General features: G+C 46.6%; 2 protein-coding genes across 3 annotated transcripts in view; one reads left to right on the top strand and one right to left on the bottom strand.

Moving 5' to 3' along the window:
* Window positions 1–3,434: 3,434 nt before the first annotated feature.
* On the bottom strand, window positions 3,435–16,074 carry LOC144162376 (E3 ubiquitin-protein ligase RNF170-like). Of its 2 annotated transcripts, none has more exons than XM_077692877.1 (5): window positions 15,866–16,074; window positions 12,965–13,203; window positions 11,418–11,491; window positions 7,157–7,288; window positions 3,435–5,302 (listed from the first exon to the last, which is right to left on the bottom strand). In XM_077692877.1, exons 1-5 carry the CDS (start codon window positions 15,970–15,972, stop codon window positions 5,021–5,023), a joined length of 834 nt encoding a protein of 277 aa, XP_077549003.1. In that variant the 5' UTR covers window positions 15,973–16,074; the 3' UTR covers window positions 3,435–5,020. The 2 variants fall into 2 exon arrangements, with proteins under 2 accessions (XP_077549003.1, XP_077549004.1); XM_077692878.1 differs by lacking the exon at window positions 15,866–16,074 and adding an exon at window positions 15,444–15,748.
* A 383-nt stretch (window positions 16,075–16,457) lies between these two features.
* LOC144162375 (tRNA:m(4)X modification enzyme TRM13 homolog) overlaps window positions 16,458–23,911 on the top strand; it is a 40,636-nt gene continuing 33,182 nt past the window's right edge. Inside the window, exons 1-4 of the mRNA XM_077692876.1 lie at window positions 16,458–16,728; window positions 16,857–16,903; window positions 17,379–17,445; window positions 21,546–21,614. Coding sequence (XP_077549002.1) covers window positions 16,492–16,728; window positions 16,857–16,903; window positions 17,379–17,445; window positions 21,546–21,614 — 420 coding nt within the window. The 5' untranslated portion in view covers window positions 16,458–16,491. The remainder of the gene's footprint in view (window positions 16,729–16,856; window positions 16,904–17,378; window positions 17,446–21,545; window positions 21,615–23,911) is intronic.

The following is a 23,911-nucleotide window of genomic DNA, read 5'->3' as shown; positions in this document are numbered from 1 at the left end:
ACTCCTGCGCTGGAGGAGACATTCCAGAGTGCACATTTGAGCAGACTGCACACGTGTGGTATGTATTTACATTCGTTCGAACAGCAAAGTGCAGTGCTTCTCAAAATTGACATGCATGACCACTTATAGATGGTATTCACTGATAAGTTTAGCGGGTGATTTATTCGCTTGGCAACATTGGAAACCAAGATGTCTGTGCTGCTGTGCCTGCACCCGCACCTCGCAGAAAAATAAAACACCATCGCCTGTCCTAGAGCCACTACATAAGCTACTCGTCTGCCTCGTTTCAACCCGATTCGGGGCTGTGGCGTTAACAAATCTATTAATAATCGCACTCACATCATGTGGTGGCGCTTGGCCTTGCCCTTGAGCTAGGGTGCCTCGATTCATGGCGGCGCTGGCATCGAGGCATTCTACCTGGAGCACTTCGCATCACAATTGAACCACGGCCGTGAACGAAAGCAACACGGCGCGCAAGAGGCCGACGCTGCGCCCACATGAAAATGGACACAGTATTTCCAGCTGGAAACGGTTATAAGCAATTTTTCAGTACTGGGAAACACAAAAAAAAAATTCAAATGGCTTTTACTCAACATTCGATCACTACCGAGCAGAACACTTTTTCGACAAGTTAGACAAACATACGTTCCTGGAATTAAAGCTTCGCAGCTGACAGAGCAATCACCAAGAAAAAACTAGAGATAAGCGATGCTTTAGACAGCTGCACCTAACTAGACTTCAGACGAGTGAAAAATAACACTATTACAGCCATGAGAAACAACCAAGAGAAGACCAGAGCTGGGCAAAATGGTCTGTCTTGCACCTAAGATAGAACGTGTGTACCTTCATTCTACACCTAACGATACTATCGACAAATAAAAAAAGAAGGTAAAAATAATTGAAATGTTCACATTCAGAAAACAGGGAAAAAAATATTCTGCCGTATTACTCGCATTATTGACCAAGTAATATACATGCTTCTTACTAAGCAAAAATACTGTGAAAGTGTGTCGTGCTTATCCAAATAACGAACGTACCAGTGTTTATCAACTTGTTTTTTTTTTAGTGTACACAGCAGGCTTACTAGAGGTAGCGCACGGGAGAGGATATGCCTCTCCCATTTGGCCACTCCCCCCCCTCGCACAAAAAACAGGCAGCATTGGGCAAGGCAAGCATAGGCAGCTCATTACTTGCAGACACTGACACAAAAATTTTGCATCTTGTTTTTTTTGTTGCGATAAGTAGCTAGTGACCTACTTATAACCTGTAGAAACCTCATTTGCTTCAGCGTGCGACGGTTGTTTAATTAGAGGCATTTTCAATGCGGCCAGTCGCAGTTTCGGTTTCAGCGAGTGCCGCGAAACGATGGATTTTGTGGATTTTGTGTGAACAAAGCTGACCACGTGACCGTAGGAGGGATGTCACAGAGCAGAGCAGCCGTAGCACTGCCGAATCCGCATCGACGGCAGTTTCTGCGAATGCCCCCACGTACTGATCTCGTGAGGCGCTTTTAATTAAAAAGTGACTGTGGATGCGACGCAGGCGCTGCGAGTGCAAATGCTACCGCGGCTAAAGAACGACGCGCGACGCTCGAGACGGTGGGTGGCAAGACGCGCTCTGGGAGCAGCCGGCCGGTCTGCCTACAGGTCCGCCTACAGATGTGTTCGGCTCAGCACTGCGGCGGATATTCGAGTGCCGCTCTCGTAAGCGGTGCAGATGACAATTTTTAATGCAACCCGCCATCGCATCATTAACTCCTTTCTCACGTAAGCCACCATGGTCGGGACTTGGGGACAATTTCGTGCAGCGGTAACAAGCTATCACTCGAGCTACCTGCGCCGGCCTGGGCCACTTCGCGGCCGTGGCCGCCGCCTGCACAGCGACCGTGCGGCTAGCTCAGTGAGCTTTTCGTGCCTCCGGCGCGTTTTCGCATCCAATGGTAATAAACAGTAATAGAAACAGAGTGCCTGGAATCGCTGTAGAACTTTGGTCGCGGCCAGCTGCCCGATTAGCTGACGAAATCACGGCGCCTCCGCCGCCAACGATCGGGTTGTTCGTTCTCGAGAGCAGAAGCTCCGCCCTCCGGCCCTCCGATTGGAGCGGCGAGCTGCGCGAGCCGGCGCAAAACGCCGGTATTGCGGAAGCGGCAAACACAAACTCGTGACGTGTTTGGATGTTGTTTATTTACAATTGCGCGTGGTCCTCTGCTGGCTGCTCGGATGCGTTTCACACACTTCAAAACTGATTTTAAATATGTTCTAGGGTGTATTCGCCGCTGATATTTTGCAGATGATGTATGTGTGTTCCCACCAATCTATCTCCGAAGTTATCTCGCCTTCAAAATTTTGTGTCAGTGCCCCTTTAACAGAACCTCCCCTCTCGGTTGTGCCAGGGCATCACCTGTTATCTTATTGTAGTCGACAGAGCCCAGTGGCATTTAACCTTTAGAACGGCAAGCATATTCGCAATAAAATAAAATGGCGAGGGTCCAACTAAACAGTAAAACTTTTTCTTTTTTGCTTTTGACAATAAGTGGAAAGTGCAACGACGGCTGGCGCCGACGTGTCACGGCACGGTGTGCCGTGCAGTGAAGTTGCATTTCAGGCCAAAGTTGGTGCATCACCCGCACCCCAAGGTCATTCCCAAGCCCAATAAAACCAGCCGCCACCTAGAGACAAGGAAATTGTGACAAGTAACTCCAAGCTCTCAGCATCCTTTATGGAGTTCACCGGAGTGCGCCACGTCGTGAATAGTTGAACGAATCACTCCCTACTACTCCCTGCTTCATAGGTGATCGGTAAAAAGCGCAAAGGCTCATGGGTACATTGTTTTCTCCCGCAGAGTGCCGCCATTTCCGGTTCGGGAGCTCTCCTGGCCTCCCATGCGACATCGGCTTTCATGCGCGTGTGTGCTTGTTGTTTATCTGTTTCCACCGGGAAAAAAACGCTGATGCATCGAGAATTCGATAAATGACAACGATTTACCCTACTCGGGGTTTATCTGACAGGTGAGCACCCTGTGATAAATAAACAACATGCACACACGCGCCTCAAAGCCGCCGGCGTACAAGAGGGCAGGGGAGATCTTGAACCGGAAGTGGTGGAAGCAGACGACGTACCCGTGAGCCTTTGCAATTTTTACCGGTCACACGCAACTGGCATTGAACATCACCTCAAAGTTGCCTCGCACCTTGTGGCGCCGTTTTGGAGCAGTTTCGACGCAATTCTGCCTTTTGGAGCAGGATGGAGCAAGAAAAGCGGATTGGAGCAGCACTTCCACCCCTGCACTACACTAGGGCAAAGAAGAACAATTTCTCATTTGTGCTCGACGATTCGTGGCTGAGCATTTGACACAACCATTACCGCAATGTCAGCGCGGCTTCAGCGTACCTGTGGCGCGTTTCTCCGCTATTGGAACAAATAACTGTTGGCAAATTTTCTTCTTTAACAAATAGTTTATTTCAGAACAGGCAATAAGCGAAGTACTCTCGACGTTGTAGTTGTGTCTGGCATAGACGGCTGCTTCGGAAGCAAATACTTTGTAGTTCAGTCAAGCCCACTTAAACCAAACTTGATCGTCAAGCCTCATTAGTTCATTGCATAATCTCTATGGTAAGACTCCTTCTACGCTAGAAGAAAGAAGTCTGCTACAGAGTCATCAGTGGGAAACCACTACTGCTGTTGCAAGTAGCCAAGTTTGAATAAAATTCCTCAGGGCACTTTTTCTGCTCATTTGCTTTAAATGCGAAAGTATGGCTTTCCCTGGCGATGGTCATCAAAGACTTTTTTCCTCTCCATCACTCACCAGACTGCACACGATTCAGAACTCTGCACTGAGAAGCTATCAATCTGTACAATGGTAGCTTTACAAAACCAGCATGACGCAGATGCGCAACGTACCAGTCAGGCAAAGGGAAGCCATGTCGATTTTGCATTCAAAGCACATAAGCAGACTTCAGTGCCCCGAGAAATTTTTTTCTCCTCTTGGCACCCTTTTATTCCTGTCTAAAGTACCTCAAACGCCATAACTCACGTGATGTCGATGTAGAGTAGTGGTACCATCCACTACCCACAATGCCCAGTTCTTTGCCCCATGGGGCCTATAACACCATAATACTTTTTTATTATAAGCAGGTCAACTGTAGTATATCTTTCGGCTACAATTAGCATGTACCCACTACTTTCCCACTTTTGAGCTATCAGGTGATGAGACAATGTGCAAAAAAGAAAAAAAAAAAGAAAAACAGCAACATGGAAGCACTCTCAGTAGCCTGGTTGAACTATGCTTTAAAATCTTGTCACTCCAATCAATATAAAACCAAGCTGTCAGTGCAATAGTACATTGCAAGAAAATGAAAACAGCAATGTTTAATTACTTCACTGTTTCGTGCTGTACAATGTCTACAACAGAATTACCATACGGTGCCTAAGAAAATATCTCCACGTGATTGCTTGAGTGCAAAGTACCATAGTAGCAGTTCGTCTTAGTAAGGCCTGCTAAGCATTCCATACTTTTTGAAGCAATTAAAATGTAAAGTAGGCAACTACCTTACAATGAAGTACACTCTGTCTCTGAAGTCCACAGAGTGCTCGGGCAAGTGTCGCCCCCCTCCCTAAGGGAGACCAACTCGCACATGCTCATGCGTAGAGCACAGCACCGAGTCACTCTGGAAGCAGATTGTTCGATAGCTCGCACAACAATTGCATGACACATTATCATGTTACCATGCATTAGACGCTGCCATTGTCGTACGGTAAACAACTCTCTGCCCCCCTCCCTTCCGGGAGACCAACCCGCACATACTCGCGGGTAGAGTACAGCGCAGAGTCACCACTTTGGAAGCCGACTGTTCGATAGCTTGCGCGACGATTCCACTCACAGGCCAGCCATTCTTCATGTAAACGATTAAAGAGCACACGAACAATGCGGCGGTGAAGCACTCTCCACCGACGCAAGCGCAGCAACGATGAAGACGCGATTGTCCGACGTCGTCGCAGGGAGAAGGCACTGGTCGTTGCGGTCAGGTGGTGTCCTCCTGCTGCCAGCGGGCCGCGAGGAAGCGCCGATAGATGACGGTGACGTAGATGGCCAGTAGGAGGACCACGAAGAGGTCGTCCAGGAGGCCGAGGATGCCGAAGACGGCCTCGGGGATCATGTCGAGCGGGGAGACGAGGTACATGATCGCGGCCACGAAGCAGAGCACGATGCGAAGCCGGAACATGTACATGATGCCCCCTACCGAGAAGAACTCGGAGCCCGCATGCCGCAGCAGCGTCGGAAGGTCCCGCAGGTGGTCCAGCCACTGCACGACATCGGACGGGAGGAGGAGTTGCTTATGAGCATTTGTGCAGAGGATGGCATCATGAGGCGGCAGCTTTCTTAGTTAAGAAGGGGTGAAGACGTTTTTGAGAAGATCCAAGGCAGTTATTCTTAAAGGAACCCTGCAACACTCTTTGAGCAGTGCAAGTAAACCGGTGCGACGTTTAGATTACACTGCCAGGAATACCTGAGCCAAATATTGCACGTGCACGTGAAGCGGTGAGTGCGCAAATCGCTGTGAAAGATGCAGAAAAACCAACCACACTCTCTTCAATTTTCCTCATTATGCACCCCTGGCATGGCCTAAACGATGTCATTGTGGCCATGGCTGTCCCATTGGCTGTTTAGCATATCCTGTGATGATCCGCCGTCATCAGTGCTGTGTATCAACCTCTTTTATGCCCGAAGCTGCATACACAGTTTTGGCATTTCTTTTACGTTTTAAGTGCGCGCGGAGTTTGAGTGACGAACTGAATACTCTCTTTCAACGAGACCACTCAACAACAAACGCTTATTGTTCCAAACGCCCTACTAGCCTGAGTGCGCGGTTGCGAGCAGGCAGCCATGCCTGCTTTTTTTTTTTGCACCAGACTGGAAATAGCCCTACTAGCCTGAGTGCGCGGTTGCGAGCAGGCAGCCATGCCTGCTTTTTTTTTTTTTTTGCACCAGACTGGAAATAGACCCCTCCACGTTTCAGAGAAAAGGATAAAACTCCTCGGCATATGATATATCAAAGGTCGCCAAAGAGAACATTGCAAGCTGCCCCCTTTCCGGAAGAGAGCGTGCAGCTTTCGTCGTGTTGTCCGCGGTCGAGTTGAGAGGGAACAATTATGTGCGATTTCTCATCGCGCGCAGTTTTGGATGACAGTGAACGGATTTTCATAATTCTTCCGGGAGGAGATTTCTGGGACGATAGAATTTACCCCAAAATACATACCGAGTAATCGATGGTAAGTGCTCCAGGGTCCCTTTAAGATGTTATGAGAAACTCTGAGATGCAATTTCATATGGGAAGAGGGGGAATTAACAGGTCGGGGTTGATTAGGAGTATTTGCGAGGAGCGTTGGGTCATGAGGAGGTGGCCCTCGTAACAAGGTGTGAGGATGTTTTCGAGAAAGTTTCTAAGATGGTTGTGAGAAAACTTGAAATGGTTATCCTTAAAGAGACAGACAACCGATTTTTATGGAGTATACTGTATTTGCACGATTCTAACGCGCCCCCGATTGTAACACGCAGAGAATTTTACTTCTGAAAATTAAAAAAACTATATTTTAGATGCAATCGAATTGGATTTTTGGAGGAGTTTGAGTACATGGAAATGCTTCTGGACGTTTTGAAACCGATTTCGACTAAGCATGACTAACGCGCACACAAATTTTAAGGCCACCGCTAACAAAGAAGGTGCTTGTTAGAACCGTACGAGTACAGTAAAACCTCGTTACAGGAGACCCTCAAGAGGCCCGGGAAACATGAATCTTGTAAGCAAAGTCTCTTGTATGCAATCTTGCTAACACGGTGAACATAGGAAAATCAACCACACCGTCTTCATTCAAATGTCTTTTATAACCAAGTGTCTCTTGTAACAGTGCTTCTTGTAATGAAGTTTTACTGTACGGTACGTTCTCTATCCCAAATGGAAGAGCATCACTTAAAACACCTCTAACCGAAACGACTTCCCTGACTGGGAAACCTTAGAAAGTTTGAAAGCGGAATTTTTAGATCTACCAGCCTCGCATACGCTGCCAAAACGAACGCTGGTTGTTCAGGTTGCTTTTCCACACAACACCAAAGCAAAGGCAGTGAAAAGCGATTGGGTGGTAAGAGATGACGCTCTGACCGGCCTGGGCTCCCCCGAGTAGCGGCGGTTGTAGTCGTTGATGTCTCGGAGGAGACGCGCACGCTCCTCGCGCTGCGCATCTGTCTCCTCAGGCACCTGGTGGTCCTGGAAGCAACGCAGCATCACGGAGACCTGCGCGGGGCAGATGGGGAAAAATGAAAAGCATTGGGGCTAGGCCACCACCCTGCGGGATACCGACACACGCGTGTCAAATAACTATGGTGCCCGGCAGAAGCAAGAACTGCAGACAGTGGAGCAGATAATGAGGTACCATATAAGTTGAAATATAGATCAACGTTTTAGAGTGTAAGCCCTACTATGCTAAGTCTTTCAAAGTCACTCATTGTGTCTCAAGTGACCCTCAGCCACCGGCGCTCGAGCTGCACCTTTCTTTCTTATCACTTCGCGCGCTAGGAGCCTTGCTGCTGTGGTACCACATGACTAGGCGAGGGTGAATCGGCTGCTTATTGATCGTTCAACGCTGGCTGGGGCATCTCTGTGTGCACTTCAGTGCAAGCAAACCCCGTGACTATACGTGAGTTTAAAGGAGCCATGAAGAGAAAACAAAAGTTTGTTTTATTCGAAAGATTAGGTGTTTCATAGTACCCCAAGCACTTTCCCGGAAGCAAATGATGCTTTATTCACTGAGAAATAAGGCAATTTAAGCGAAAATTTTAAATCTCCCGCTAAAATTGAACATTCCGTGACGTGTACAATGGCGTCATAGCGCCGGTCCATGAAACAGATACTTAGTATGTCGACTCCATATAGCACCCACACGCGGGAGTCGATCGAGACGGCGGCCATTTTAAAAATACTAGTAAAACCTAGTGCACCCGCAGCCCTAGTCATGGAATCGCCTGATCCGGAGAACAAAACTCTCGCCGAGGAGCTCGGGCTTGCATTTAACAACCTCACACCACTAAAACGCTCAATGCTTCCAAGTGCACGAGCGGCAAGAGTTGTGGGACACGCGGTGGACGGGAAAGCGACCATTCCGCGATAGCCACAACAGACGAACGCCCAGCCGTCGGCACCGCTGCCTCGTCAGCCCCGTCGCGACGGACGAATATAGACTGGTACGTATGTGCCGTATTTTGATTACGGTTAATAATAGTTCAATTTCAGTAGCAGTATCACTTATGCCAGTTGGCCGGTGTCGTGTATGGAAAGCCGTTCGCGCGAGCTCTCTGCTTCGACCAGAAAGATACGAGCGTCAATGCACCGCGGCATTTGTTTCCCCAAGGTCAGAGCGATTTGACGAAGTCGGCGACGAGTGCTAGCATGTCCCAGGAGTGAGCTAACGTAAGGGTCCCTGCCGTAATCACTTCCTCGGAAATGAAGCGAGCACACTCGTACTTCATTTAGCTCTCTTTCTCCTCCGTTTGCAAAGTTCACAAAACGTAGCCATTTGCTTCGCCTAGGTTCGTCGTTGGGCAGCACATGAAAGGAGATCTCCTCACCGGCGGGGATGTCGCACTCCCTTGACGATTTGCCCGTACTACATGGGCATTTCAAAACGCAGCAACGAAATTTCATTGTAAAGTACTCGAACAAACTGAAGTTTTCAGTGGTTTTAAACTGGAAACGAGCTCGTAACGACAGCAGCAAGCCAACACCATTCGAAACTTACGCGACGACTGGCACTATCTCGTCGCTTCTTGCTGTTGCTTACTCCCCTCGTTTCTATTTTTACCTTTGCTGGTTGGCGATATGACGGCCAACCTCCTGTGAAGGGATTACGATACGAAGCAAGGTCGCGGCTGTGCGTGCTGGAACGGTTCGTTGGCCCCGAAGAGCCTCGAACCCGAAAATTCGTCTGCGCGACGGCGAGATGTCGAGCTCGGCCGGCGCCTAGTTTCGTACGCATTGGCGCACACGCTTGCGTGTTCGTTCGGACCTTCAACCGTTTACTCCACCGTTCTTTGTCATAAAAAGAATGTGCAGTATGCTTCACGGGCATTTAGCTCGCTATGCAAACTGTAAGCCCTGCCTAACATGCGTTTGCTTTTGCCGGCCTCCGCCAATCGCAGAGCATTCCCAAGTGACATCACAGGTTCTGTTGCGGAAAATGAGCTGGTGGGTCGCATGGTCATTTCCTTTTTTTCCTAATTATGTAGCTTATTTGAGCGAAGTTTGCGTTATAAGTGGTGTCGTTATGGTTCTAACGAGGCAGTCTTTTGAGTGAACCAAACTTGTGTTTTCTCTTCATGGCTCCTTTAACAGCTGCTTCACTGCAGCTTGGTCCCGCAGTCTCGCCATGAATGGCGCGATGGCTGGGCTGCCTGTGCATGCCATTCAGCGCAAGCCAGAGAATGAGTCAAATCATTCAGCAAATATGCAGTCATGTCTCGTTAATATGGACCTCGTTAATATGGACACCCCGCAATATGGACGAAAATTTCGGCGACTGGTCTCTCGCCATGCAATTCTGCCCCGCTAATATAGAAACCTGGAGTCCGGACCACGGACAGCTATTTTGGGGACGAAATGGGTAAATACAGGCACTTTTGTCTCGTTATTATGGACACGGGTCCACACAGCAAAAAAAAAGAACAAATGACTGGTCACCCCCGAGGCCCCAGTGCGTGCCAGGAATTTACTTTTTGCCGAAGCACCCATTTATCTCGGAACGCTCTTCCTTCCAGAACCATAAAATTCGTGATCAGCGAGGACATTCGTGATCAGCGAACAACACTCTAGGGCATGGTTTCTCAAAGTGGGTTCCGCGGAACCTAGGGGTTCCGCAGGCCCCTCCTCGAGGTTCCGCGAGCCACTGATAAATTTTTCCTGGTTCCGCACTAGCCAAGTAACTTAGATGGCAAACGTGAGGTGCGATCAATCTAAGGAACCTCCATTACTCATGCCCGAGTGTCAGTAAGCACATCTCAGTGCATAACAGAAAGGCGCAAGCTGCACAATAAATCCCACCAGCAGCTTGTAACCAGCCAGACTCCGAAAATGGGCAACGTAGTTAAACTATAACTATTGCATATTGCACTTGATTCTCGGCCTTATATTATACCGCGCGCATTTCTTTCGTTTGGAAATAGGTGCCGCTAGCGTACGCGCTCGCGTAAAGTCGACACTCACGTGCAATTAATTCAAAAGCAAGCAAGCTTGCTTCCTTTTGAATTTATTGCACGTGAATGAAGCGTGAACGGAATGAAAAATGGCGGCGGGGGGGGGGGGGTTCCTTGGCACTTTTAACGGAGCTTAGAAGGGTTCCCTGGGACCAACATGCTTGAGAACCCCTGCTCTAGGGTACTGACGACAGGGTGACACCCTTTCCACGTCAGACAATATTTCCCAGTGCGGCAGATGCCGGAAAGAGCAGGTCATAAGGCTCAGGACAAGCTAACAGGACGATAATAGTTCGTGCCAATATTCGCGCGCATAAAAGGCAAGGCTTCTCTGGTCAGTTCTGTTGAGGAATGGCTGGTGTTGAGTAAACGAACCGAGCTTTCCTTTATGTTTCCTTAAACAATTCTTCCTCAAACGAGCTTTCCTTTAACTAATATACCTCAATGTTTGTGCTTTTGACCTTTCTTCGTTATTACGGACAACTTACACTATGGACGATTTTTCCGGGGAATGAATCCGTCCATAATAACGAGACATGACTGTAGCTAGACGGCACGCTGCAGAATCTCAAGCAAACGCAAACTTTCACAAAACACTGTGTACACAGTCTTTGCTTTTGATCGTGGTAACTAGGTTTAGAAGCGTTAAATATGACCCTTCTTTTTTTCCAAAAATTTTGCTGGAGAGTCACCTGTCGACCTATAAATTGGTCAACTGAATATTGTTATGTTATACCTGGTAACCAGACAGCACATCAGGCCCACCCAAACTCCCACGGCATTATTGTCACCGCCACGGGCCATCACCTTTTGTTGCTGCTCTCGCTGTCTCTGAAAATGTGCGTGCTATTTTCTCCTTCCTCACAATGAGCACTGGCACCAGTACCAGTTCACAGCAACATTCAAAAAATAGGTTACGGTGTACACCAAGAAATTGGTAAGAAGGACGAGTGAAGTAGCCTTGCAGGAGAATAAACCGGCAGTGACAGAGTGTCAATATTTGTCATTACTTCGTGTTATTTACATGCGCAGGTGTAGCAACAAATAAAAACACGTAAGGGTGATCTTGAATAATCACAGAGGACAGAAGGACATCTTAGATGTTTTGTTTGGCGTCTGCATTTTTGCTTGTATGAGTATTCATCAAAATTCACAGGCTGGACAGAACACCGACTCACCTGCTGTCGACACACTGGGCACCTGACTGCACCTCCCCAGTTCCCATGGTGCCAATAGGAGACCAGGCAGTTGGCTGCACAAAGGGGACAAAAAGATGAGACCAAAGCGGGAAGGGAAGGGGGTTGTAAAAGTGATATGACAGGTACAGTTAAAGCTCATTGATTCACACCTCATTAATTCAAAACTTCGGATAATTCAAACCAGTCACCATGGTTCAACCCACAGGACATCGGAGTCTACATGCAAAACGACCTGTTAATTCACTCAACAATTCGTGCCTCCACCTACGATTCGAACCAACGACCATCGGCACAAAGAAAGCATCACCATGTCTGCCATCACGATCAAGGCCAGGACGTAAAAGTTATCACTTTTTTTTATTAGGAAGGAACACAAGCCTTGAAAGCCTGTTAGTTCAACATTTTGAACCACTAAATGTCACATGCCTTATTTCCAGCTTTGAAGAGAGGGAACATTGCGTTTGTGTGCTAGAGGACAGAATGACAAATATATATTGCCTATAAATATTTTGTGTGCCTTTGGGGTCCCAAGTGTGTTCATTTCTGCTAACTTTTGTTAGTTCAAATTTAGGCTGATTCCAACTGACCCAGCATGGAGCTTAAATTAACGAGCCTTCACTGTATGACAATGGCAATGCAATCACGGACACAGTCCAGCAAAAAAGAGATTGCAGCAATGATGCAACATGTTACACTTAATCAGACACGAAATAAAATCTCTCTTCCAGTGTGCGCGCTCGAAAGCCATTGTTGTCACCTCCCATGCATCATGGTACATTTCAGAAGACACAACTGCTTGAGAGTACAATAAATCAATATCGTTGCCGTAATGTCTCTCTACATAATTAAAAAAAAAGTAAGAGAGAACTCATTTGTGTTTCTCAAACAATGTGTGAGCTACTTTTCTCTCTCCCTTGTGTTTTGAGGCTGAGCCCAATGTGAACCGTTTGCTTCGGCTTTGAAAGTCCACAAGAATGCAAGCTGCTACTCCGCTGCCTACCTCGCAAACCCCTCTTTCTACGTATGATAAAACTGAATTTGAAAAATTTGCCTTTTCAACTGGCCGCTAATTTTACACAACCATGCAAAAGTTTTTCTCAAAGCAGCCTTTTTTTTTTTTTTAGGAGCCACAGGTTTCGAATTTCAGCTTATTTCTCTTCTGCAGAATGTTCGCATGCATTGGTTCCATGCATACGGGGGTATTTTTACCTGTGACAGCTGTCATTGCGATTCCTATTGCTTTGGCAATAGGGATTGCCAAAGCAATTCCTATCTAAACTCGCAGAACAATGAAAATATGAATAGCCAAAGCAATACCCTAAAAGACATGGGAATTGCCAAAGCAATTCCCATTAGATGCCGGTGTAGGCACCCAGCTTGGTGCGTAAACCGGCCTCCTTCCCAAGCTTCCACCTTAATCACTGTCCTTAAATTAGAATGCACAGCCACCACACCATCCACCGGGAGAATGCTAAAGTAGGCGAGACAAGGGTAAGGTGACAAGGGAGGGTGGTCAGGAGGCCCACCGCAGAAGAGGTGGCCGCAGTTGGTCTCCACCGGGTGCCGGGGCTCCGCCAGGCAGATGGGGCACTGGGCGTCTGAGCCGTAGTGCGGGGGGCGCACCACCGCGCCGGCATTTGGCGCCGGCTGCTGCTGCATGCCGCCTCCGCCCGGTGCCGCGGCTCCATTGTTGAGCCTCTCGCTCGTCAGGTCATGTCGCCGAGGGTGGGCCGTGCTCGGTGATAACTGCCGAAGCTGCTGCCACCTGGGAGAAGAGGCGGAGGGGACGCTCCCACTGTCACAACCGCACCACAAGCCCAAAGTGTGAAGACACCTTTGAGATCAGCCACTGCCTAAATGTTGTCTGGTATACGGACAAAACAAGGTTTTGCCCTTATATGAGACTGCTGGAAAAAAAAAGACATTGCCGCTCACGCCTATCATCATCATCATGACCTTGTTCGATTAAATACCCCCTCATCGGGATGGGTCTCGGCGGCTCGTCCTTTTCTCAACACAGACATACGTGCTATACGGAATTCCATAGGGGGCAAAACTCCATTTGGGTATCGTTCCTATACAGAGTTTCATCCTGTAGAGTTTATGGACACCCTCACGGAGAACACTTTCGGTGACGACGAAACATCAATAGTGTGACGTGCCCAGTTCCTTGACTTTGAAATTTTTTTACCAACCTGTAATCGTGCAAGGGATGCTACAAGGTTTCGTTTCGTCCCTATATCATACGACATACCGACTATACAGTTTCATAGGGGCAAAACTCTGCATAGGTTTTGTACCTATATGGAGTTTTGTCTTGTAATGAGTTTAAAGGACACCCTCATGGACAATACTATCAGTCCGATGGAGCATCTTTAAGAGTGTGACATGCCCGGTTTCTTGACTTTGAACATTTTAGATGCGACTGCATCTCATTCACTCGCCTTGTCCTTCCATACGGCGTTGTTGTTGTCCATCCACACTCCTACCCCATTCTCCTCGCCGCGCGAGCTGCGCTCTCCGCCGCTCACCCCCTCTCCTCTCCGATAGCGAACACTCTCTCGCGAGGGGCACTGGATTGGATTCGATTGGCTTGGCTTAGATTGGATTAAAGTGGATTGTGTTGCGTCATAGCCGCGCCACGTTGCGTCATAGCAGCGGCAGAAAGGCGCGTTTCACGCGATGGGATTGGATTGGATTGAATAAACTTTATTTAAGCCGGCAGAACGACATTTTTACGCACTGTGACGCGGGCCTCGGCGTCGTCCTGGTGGCTACTCATCCGAGACGTGAGCTCGCCGCTGCCGACTCGCGAGTATCGAATCAACCTAACGGAAACAACAACGGAACCCCCTATGCGTCGCATCTACACAGGGATTCCTGCGAGGGGAGGTGGGAGAAATTTTTTTAACAGCTTGTAATCGTGTGAGATGCTATGAGATTGTTGCTGCTCACGGTTTCTGCCCACAAAAAAGCTGCAGACACATGCGTAAGGAAAGAGAATTCCTTTCACACATCTTTTATAAAAAACCCCGCCACTTTGATGCCACTGAACTACAAGCATAGCTAACCAGACTGTTGTTACTGAGCATTCGAAGTCCAAAGCCTAGTTGCTGAACCAGCTTGCCTGCTGTTAGTGCTTGAAAATGAAACACACAGATTACGCATTCAAAACTTGCAGAGGACCTCGCAGATGAAACAACCAGGAATGTATGTGCCTTCATGTGCAAGCACTTGAAGGGTGTGGAATACCTGCGAACACAAAAATTATGTTTTTTTATATTTACAGGACTTGGATAGAGCTTGGCCATCTGGGGTCCCCTCTTCGGCATAAGTTCCTTGACAATACGCACACACACATGCTTGCAAGAGAAAAGATAAAATATGCCAGATTGTGTTGTAGGCTTGACAACATTAAAGATGCCCAAAGATGTGCGTACGTACTCTCACAGGGAGACAAGGAAGAACACGACAGTTCACGGTGCTTTTCAAGTTTGCAGTTGGCGTTATCTTCCCGAGGTCGTTACTTTTTGACGAAAGGTGAGACGCAATTTTCAAGGCAATTTCCAACGATGACATGAAAAGTGCCGGTTACAGCCGTCGCCAAATCAAAAATTCAAAGTAATTTTTGATGGGACATAACTCTTTTTTCTGACAATGCCGACGCACACTATGCACTGATGGTGAGTGTCGAAATGCTGACGGAAAACCTTGAGGATTTAGGCAGTGCGCTGGCACCATACATTCAACCTTCAAACAGGCCGTGTAAGAAAGCGGTGTTCTTGCTTCCTACGGATGCCGACACGTATGTTATACCTGTTACGATCTCGATGGTGCATTCGGGAAACCGGCAACTGATCACCGACATTGAGCAATTTCGTTTTCTCTTTAGATTCTAGCCCCGCCTCGAGACACCGAAGAAGCAAGCACACATTTTTCGCCACCCTATGCATGCTGGCGCCAGCAAGAACCCCCGATATCACAACTGCGCGCTACGGCACTCACCCGTCCGCAGCGACGCTACTCATGACGGCCCTCGATGCCGAGTTAAGCTCGTGTGAACCGCGATCGCGGGCCACTAGAAGCCTACGGTTATGTAATCTGGCGTCCTAGACAGTTTGTTGCAACCGTGTGCTTTCCTCAAAGCGGCGAAATTAAGCAAGCGCGCGAGACACGCATCGTAAATGCACCTCAGTCGCAAACTAGTCCAGTCACGAACCCGAACGTTTCGCGACAACCTTCCGCGTCGAGAACGCATCTACGTAAACAGTGAAGGGCTTACGAGATAATAGCCGATGTTGCGTGTGAAAGAGAGAGGGGGGAGACAATGCGGCGACAAATTAAAACGCGGGGCAGCGGTAGCGATACCCAGAAGAGAAAAGGAACAAACACCGCGACGCTGATGACGTTAGGAACGGAAGCGTTACCCGGCGAAACCTAGGAGCCCGACGACAAGGGCTGCGAAGACCGGTACGGTGTAGAGAACTTCGTTGCCGACGCCTTCAATCAGTCCCCGAGCAGCGTCTTCGCACATGTCCACGCCGACAAAATCATCACAGAGCCTTTGGGAAAAGACGAATGGACGTATCGCAACACGGAGCGGCCATTGAGCAATTTGGTTGATGATGATGATGATGATGCGCGCGATGTTTAACACGTAACATGCCGTGCAGGCTCTGCGTACTCACAAGCAAATATGACATTCTATGCTTACAAGCAGGCATTGGCCTGCGATTAGACGCTAAAGAATTAATTGACTACTTTTTTTTTCCAGACAAAAAGGGCCTGAAATGAAAGCCCACTGTGGTAAAAACCAGAAAGCGCTGCTTGCGGCCACAAATCGTGCCCTTTTTATATACTTTTCGACATAAAACGCTAGAAGCTGTCAGCGCATTGCTCAGTAAAAAAAAAACTGCGCCCCGACCTCACGTTTGTTGATAAAATCCATAAAACTAGGAAAAAAACAGTCAAGTTTCCCCACATTTTAGTTTCTCCTTCCTTCTTCGTTGGCTTGTGTTGGCTTGTATTTCGGCATTGACCGAAAATCGTCTGCATGACAGTTGGCCGCGTTTACGACGTCGACGTGAAAGTCCAGCGACGGACGCGGATCACTTTTTTCAGCAGTTACATGGCTCGAGAACGTGAGCTTGGACCTCATCCTGAGAAGATGGCAGACAATCGGTGCGCCTTTATCGTCCCGAAGAAAGGCCGGCGTTGTCGTCTGCGACCACTGCGCGGTTCTGATTACTGCGGCGAACACGTTGTGCTTGATTCTTCTTCGGCTGGGAACGTGAGTTCGCGTTGCATTTTATTTGGTTCATTTTATACACTGACCTTGTGCGCGCAATACTCTTCGATGTATGGTCAACTCTTCTAAACAGTTGGTATTTCACAAGCTTATATCTCTATCATTCGCAGGGTGACTTGGCGCATGATCGAATCACCTGTCCTCTCGATCCCACTCAGTGAGTTCACGTCTTTCAATTCACTAAATTGCCGCGCATTGCGGTGTAAAAGGCTTCCACTGAATTTCAAACAAAAGTATCGCAACAAACAATGGCAACGCCCGATTTTGAGCTCCACTGCGGTGCACCTAGAAGCTGCAGGCGCGAAACCTCCTCGGCTGTCTGGCCGCTGAGGATAGCTGATAAAAAGACAGCTGAGTTATTGTAATATTGAGGCAGTCTGGTAATTCGCTTTAGCGTGGTCGAAAACCGACAGCACCGAGGGCCAAATCCGGAGGGGCGCTGAAAGTTCTCCGGCGAGGTTTTTTTTAATTATTATTATTACGTGGTATCTTGTGTGATTGACTGGGCGCGCAGAAACGTCGCGGATAACAGCGTGCAGAGCCAAACACATAAGACGTATGCGTGAGGCCACGTGAGCGGTTGTTGTTGTTGTTGATGATGATAATGATGAAAATTTTTGTTGAATTTTCAGCACCTGCTCGGCAGCGCTTCTCAGCAGGCACCTGAAGAGGTGCAACGCCAAGAAGAAAGAAAATCATGTGAGTATATTTTCTCTTTTTATTTCTTTGACCTCCGCAGGTGGCATTGGACATTGCTGCTCACACCTTCTCGTGGCAAATTCTACCTTGCCAGTGCCAGAGTCGTGTGCTGTTTAAAGGGGCCATGCAGTGGTTCATTCGAAAGATTGGCCCATTAGAATCGTACTGAGACCACTTTTAACGTAAACTTCGCTCAAATAAGCTACATAATTGGGGAAAAAGGGAATGGCCGTGCGACCCACTAGCTCATTTCCTGCAACAGAGCCTATGCTGTCATAAGCCCTGCTGTGCGATTGGCTGAGGCCGGCAAAAGCAAACGCAAATCAGTCAACTTATAAGCTTGCCGAACGAGCTATTTGCGTTTATATGTAGGGCACATTCTTTTTTATAGCAGTAAGAATTGCAGGGTGAACAATTGAAGTGACAAAAGAACACGTAAACACTGAAGCAGTTAGTGCGGCACTTTGCCGACTGACACCACTAACACAGCCGTCGGGCACGCTGGACTTGTCCGAAACAATACTGACGTCACAACTGACACAAGCGGCACGGTCGCTTACGTGGCCATGTTTGACGAGTCGTAGCTTAAAGCAGTGTTTCTCAGCCATGGATGTGTCGGGGACCCCTTGTGGACTGGTCGAAGTGATGGGGGACCCCTTGCAGCAGAGGGGAGGGAGGGGGGGGGGGGGGGTACTTAGGTAAATTAACACAACTGGAGCGTGAAACAGGTGCCTTTTATTGCTACCAAAAACATCAAACAAACGTGCCACATCACTTCATTTTGGACAGTTCATCAATACGTGGCACAGTCGCGCTTAAACAAAACAAAACAAAAAAGCGGGTGAGGGTTTTGCGGATCCTAGAAATGGCTTCGCGGACCCCCTAGGGTCCGCGGACCCCCATTTGAGAACCACTGGCTTAAAGCTTTAGGAAATGATTAGTATGAATTGTAACAAAAATACGGCAGGTGTAGAAGTCCGGCCAGAAGCAAAGTGTGAACACTGACACTTCAGCAGTATTGCACGCCATCTATGAAAGTGGGTGATAAACAAGATAATCAAACGGGCACCTGTCAGATGGTAGCCACTCTGGTCAGCAGGCTACATTTAGTTTTAAGGCCCTGCTCTTAATACGCCATTGTCGACGTGTTGAAAACACAATTTAGTGGGAGAATTGAAATTTCGACTTCAAATATTTCATTACTCAGTGAATAAACCATTTTCTGCCAGACAAGTGCTTAGGGCCCTATAAAACACTAAACCTCTCGAATAACACAAACGTATTTTGTCCACGTGGCCCCTTTAAGGGTGTGCCGAAGCACCTGTGGCAGGGTGTTAAGCAATGCGGCTGTGGTAGCAGCAAGAGCGGTTGTTGGTGGGCCAGTTGGTGCATGCCTGAGTGTGAAACAGTGTGGGAAGCACAGGAAGGCAGGGGAGCTAGGACACACGGGCAGAGCGCTTTGTAGCACTTTGGGCAGGCAGGCTGTTTGGTTTCACGCTGCCATGTTGCAGGTTTCAATCGTCAGAGGCTTGAGAGCTGGTCGTCAACCGCTGCTTCTCGTTCGCAATCCACAATGAACTGTTGCACTAATTTCCCCAGAGGATAGGGATGTGAATAATGAAGGTGTAATAGGACTTAGCCATGTTTGGTTGCAATGATGAAGCATGATGCTGTTGGTGGGGATGATGGTGAAGGTTGTCCTGACCTTTTCGAATCAGTAAATAAAGTTTCTACCAAAAGTATTGATATTTAAAGTAAGGTAAAGATGTCTGGGTGTATGCTACTGATCACCACAGATGTGGCCGGCCCATACGATGTATCCTGATACGAAAAGTGCACCAAAGAAAAAAAAAAATAAGGTGCATATAAAATGAGATTTCATTTCACGTTAACCACCGTTAAATTATTCGCAGCAGTTTCATGAGCTGCAGCGAGTCAACAGAGTCCTGAAGTTTTCGGGTTTAACGAACTGCTCTAAATAGACTTGGGCAGCACTGGTGTGGGTAAGCTGGGTGATGAAGTGCATACAATATAAAAACAGGGTAGTAAATGTGGGAGAAGTGCGACATACAAATAAATGTGTCAAAAACCTTCCCTTTGGGCTAGCAGCAGATGATACATATGCGAGATGGCAAGGGGGGGGCAGTTTGCATTAGAATTAAAGGGGCCATGAATAGAAAATACAACTTCGTTTAATTTGAAAGAACTAGGCTTCAGTACCTCTCTCAGCTCAATTCCAGCCACGGAAGAAAGTTTTTACTGAGAAAAACGCAAGAAGTATTGAAAAACGAGTGATGTAGTGTGGGTAAACACTAAAAAAATAGTTATAGTGTTAACTGCATTATGAATTACGAAATTCATTGGGCTAACTGGACATACAGAGGAAGGGAAACAAACAGTGCGCAACTCACGACTGTGAGTTGTACTGTTAACTTTTATCTTACTGTTTAATTTTACTCTTTACTGTTTATTTTACTTTTAATTTTACTGTTAACTGCACGCTAGCATTCAAGTGGTGCTTTCAAACTGAACAAGCGCACCACTACAATCATCCAGAATTGCCTTAGCAATAAATGGCTTAGGTCTGGGCTAGGTAGTGGCCACTGCCTCACATGCTTTCTTTATATCTCCGTTGTTTGTTTGAAGTTCTGATAAAGTTGGTATCTTTGTTATCAGGACAAAGCAATCTCTCTTAATGAACCAAACTTGTACTTTGTCTTCGTGGCCTCTTTAAATGCTTGTTCGTATAGTTTAGAACACACGCATCAGTGTACAAATGGAGCATGGAAGGTGTTGTTGCCTTGTGGCAATACATGGAGTTCCTGATTGGAAAAGTGCTTCTTAAACACGAAGACAAATGAAGAGAGACAGTATAAAGCGCACTAGCAACTTAATTTTATTTTACAAAAGACTAACATAATGCAAGGAACAAAAACACGAATCTGCATCATGGCCAAAACATTGATAGCATTGATGCATTTGAAAAATACATTTGAATGAAAGAAAGCAGCAAGTAATCACTGAATAATCACACAGGCACGTGTAGTGGAAACTAAAAAACCCAGTCAAACCTCCTCCAAAAACGCAAACTCAATATCGGGTGACTGTACAGATGGCTGGCTGACATGAGAAGTTCCTCCACGATCTCCAAGCTTCCATGCTCTCCCTTGCTTCCATGATCTCCCTTGTGTATCGCTTTGCGTGATTATCTATGATTGCGGTGTCATCTAGTTTCGGTTTACACTTTTTTGTGCACTGTTTAAAAGAGGACATGGCTCTTAAAACAGCTTCCTTTAATTTTTAAGTAAACTCTGAAATTTGTCGCCTTGCTGCATTTTTTTCCCACTGATTTCAAATATGCCATTATTTTTTGAGTGAATCAATTGGTTACTAAGATAATTAGAGATAATTAGTCATTTTTGGAAGATCAATAAGCAAAACAGTGTTAGCCAGTGTTAGTGTTAAATATTTTCCAATGCTATGAACCCTGGTGAGTGCAATAAGAGAATCGATTTTCTGATGCGCCACTTGGAACTAATTTTATAGCTCATTAAACTTTGGTGTTTGAAATGGGCATTACCACCAATGTGTATTGAGCTGTAAAATTAGTTCCAAGTGGTGCATCAAAAAACCGATTCTCTTATAGTATTGGAAAATGTAAAGATTACAGTTGTATGGCTAACACTGTCCTGTTTATTGTTCCTCCAAAAATAACCAATTATCTCTAATTATCTTGGTAGCTAAGTGACTTACTCAAAAAACAATGGCTTATTTGAATTCAGTGGGAAAAAAGCAGCAAGGCTGAGAAGTTTCATAGAGTTTACTTAAAAATTAAACGAAGATGTTTTAAGTGCCATGTCCCTCCTTAAGTAGCATGTTTAAGTAGCGCTTTTCCAATCATAAACGTATACCAGCAAGCCCAACTTCGCAGTTCTCCTACATGGAGTTAACTTTTGGTAACGTACAAATTAAGGCAATAGCCCCGTGTTTCTTCTCTTTTTCACATTGTGTTCGTAAGCCTTCTTATCAAACTCTTAAAGGTTGGAAAGCGCTTTGCCTGCATTCAATATGTCGTTGCATTAATTTCAAACTCATTTCAGGAGTTTTTCGTCAGGAACATAAATTCGGGTGCTTCAGTTCCTGGGGACTTGCAGTCGTCTTCAACAAAGGTGAGCTCCAATTTGCCTGTGTTTTCAACACGAGCATGGTCTTTGTAAACAGGGTCAATTCATGGGCCCATTCAGGGTAAAAATTGCTTCATTTCTTGCTAGAAGAAGCATTGACTTTTATACTAGGGGCATATGAATATCAAATTTGAGTCAAACGTGAATAGTAAAAACTGACTATGAATTGGATATTTTAAACAGAAATTTCTTTGCCATAGCGCGCATGGAGTTACAAAGAAAAAAAAAAGACAACTGAGGCAGTCAGGACTTACCATATGTGGGTATTGATGTAGTAGTGCTTGATAAGAAAAAATCCGTCAGCTGACAGGTCTGCGCCTAAAAATTTTACTTAATAACCAAGAAGCTAAGCAGGAGATTTTCAGCGCGACTCTACAGAGAGCTCGATCATGGCTTCGTTTCCCGTCCACAAACCACTATGGCAAAACCGTAAAAACAAAAATTTGGTATGCGTTTCCATGGTGAAATGCGGTTCCACGATGAGGTTTGACTAGACATCGTATACCTGACTGGCTGCTGTCACTCCAAGCATTGAAGAGGCTAGGCATTGTAGCGGCTGGTATGATCTTAGTGCAGGCATTTCCAAAGCACAATAGCTCTTCTTGATTTCTCACTAAAGCCAATATATCGCAGAAAACTTCTTTACCAGAGCTTTCAGCTGATGTACAAGTGCAACAAAAAGTAAATGGAGTATGGCTTTATGAAATTAAAATAATTTCTATTTTATGTGGTTGCCAGCATAAATATAGTATTTTAAAATAACTTTCTTTAAAAGTCACTTCGAGGTGTCTGGCTAGGCACAGGCGGAGAAACCCCTAAAAATCTCCAACCGGTGCTCTATTTGCTTTTTGTTTCACCTGTACATTACCATGCATGTATTTGCATTCTCTTGGGAGAATACCAGAATGGTAAATGAGGAGCTCTTTGAATGAAGACAGAAATAAGGGCAGCTGTCAAGAATGCCAAGCAAGGCAGAAAGGAAAAGGTGATAAGCTTGAAACAGATATATAGTAGACTCTCGTTTAGACGAATTCAGTTTTAAGACAAACACTATGGTTAAGACAAACCAGCTTTTTGAATGGAAAAAAACCTCTGCTTAAGACGACTTTCGGATAATGCGAATAACTTTTACAGCCCCTTCGAGTTGTTCTTAATGGGAGTCTACTGTAGTTTTTAATGTTTGAAAGAGGTAGAAACTGGAGAAAAACATGCTCGCCGGTGTCCAACGCTGGTTGACCGCTGTCAACATGTTGTAGACGGTCGAGTCAAGGCCGGGGGTTAAAAAAGAAAGTCCCCTTCGCTCGAGTAGTCGGACCGAAGCTGGCTACCACCTTCAAGTGCAGGGAACAGTTACGTTAACATAAATACCCAGGAAAGTGGAGGGGAGCACCCCCCCCTTCTCCCGGTAGCCTAAGAGTGGTACGACATCAGACCGGTATTCCGGAGGTAGTGGGTTCGAGTCCCAGCCGGCGAGCTTGCTTTTCTCCGCTTTCTTTCAAACATTTCAAAAACTATATCTGTTTCAAGAAGAATAAATGCCTCACCACCTTTTCCCCTTTGCCTTCCTTGGCGTTTTTGACTGCCGGCTCTTCCTCCTGTTAAAAATATTTTTCCATCTTCTTCAGACTGACAGTGCATGGTGGTGTGTGCATACAGATATCTGTAAATGTGTTCAGTGGGGAAAGTCGAGTGCATGAAATAGATTTCAGAATGAATCGTTTCGCTTGCTCCTTACTCTTTTTTTTCTTTTGTTTCGAGGGGGAATGCATTAAAGAGACTGCCAACAGATTTTTGCGGAGCATATGCTCCGCAAAATATATTTAAAGGGCTTCACTCAAAACGCGTTGCGCTGAAGTGGTTTTCCTGGTAGGGCCCTAGAATTGGAAGTTTTAAAGCGGAATTTTTAGATATACCAGCCTTAAGTGTGTTACCTAAACCATAGCCTCCTTTATACTTTCTGTGCCTGCGACGTCGCCGGGAGAACAATAGGAGGGCTCCGTCGCTCGAGTTGCGGAGAGCGGCCGCTCACTTTGGTGGGGGCGCCACTTACGTAGAGTGCCGTAGCCGCGGCGCGCCGATGGCGAGCGCGCAAAAGTGCCGGCGTGCACTCGCTAACGCACCGTTATAGAGCTCTCTTGCTTGCAGGTTGCGTGCTTTCTAACAAAATCTCTACTGGTGGAAATACAGAAGGAGGTACAGCCCTTATTCAAAGGGTTCAAGTGGTGCCAAACGTAAGAGTAATATTTAATGAACACTTGCGCACACATGAACACTTAATGAAC

The sequence above is a fragment of the Haemaphysalis longicornis genome, unplaced genomic scaffold, assembly GCF_048455015.1.
Source record: "Haemaphysalis longicornis isolate Haplotype H1 unplaced genomic scaffold, Haemaphysalis longicornis Haplotype H1 scaffold_12, whole genome shotgun sequence".
Classification (NCBI taxonomy): domain Eukaryota; kingdom Metazoa; phylum Arthropoda; class Arachnida; order Ixodida; family Ixodidae; genus Haemaphysalis; species Haemaphysalis longicornis.
Note: the sequence above shows the minus strand (reverse complement) of the source record. Positions and strands in the feature narration are given on the sequence as shown.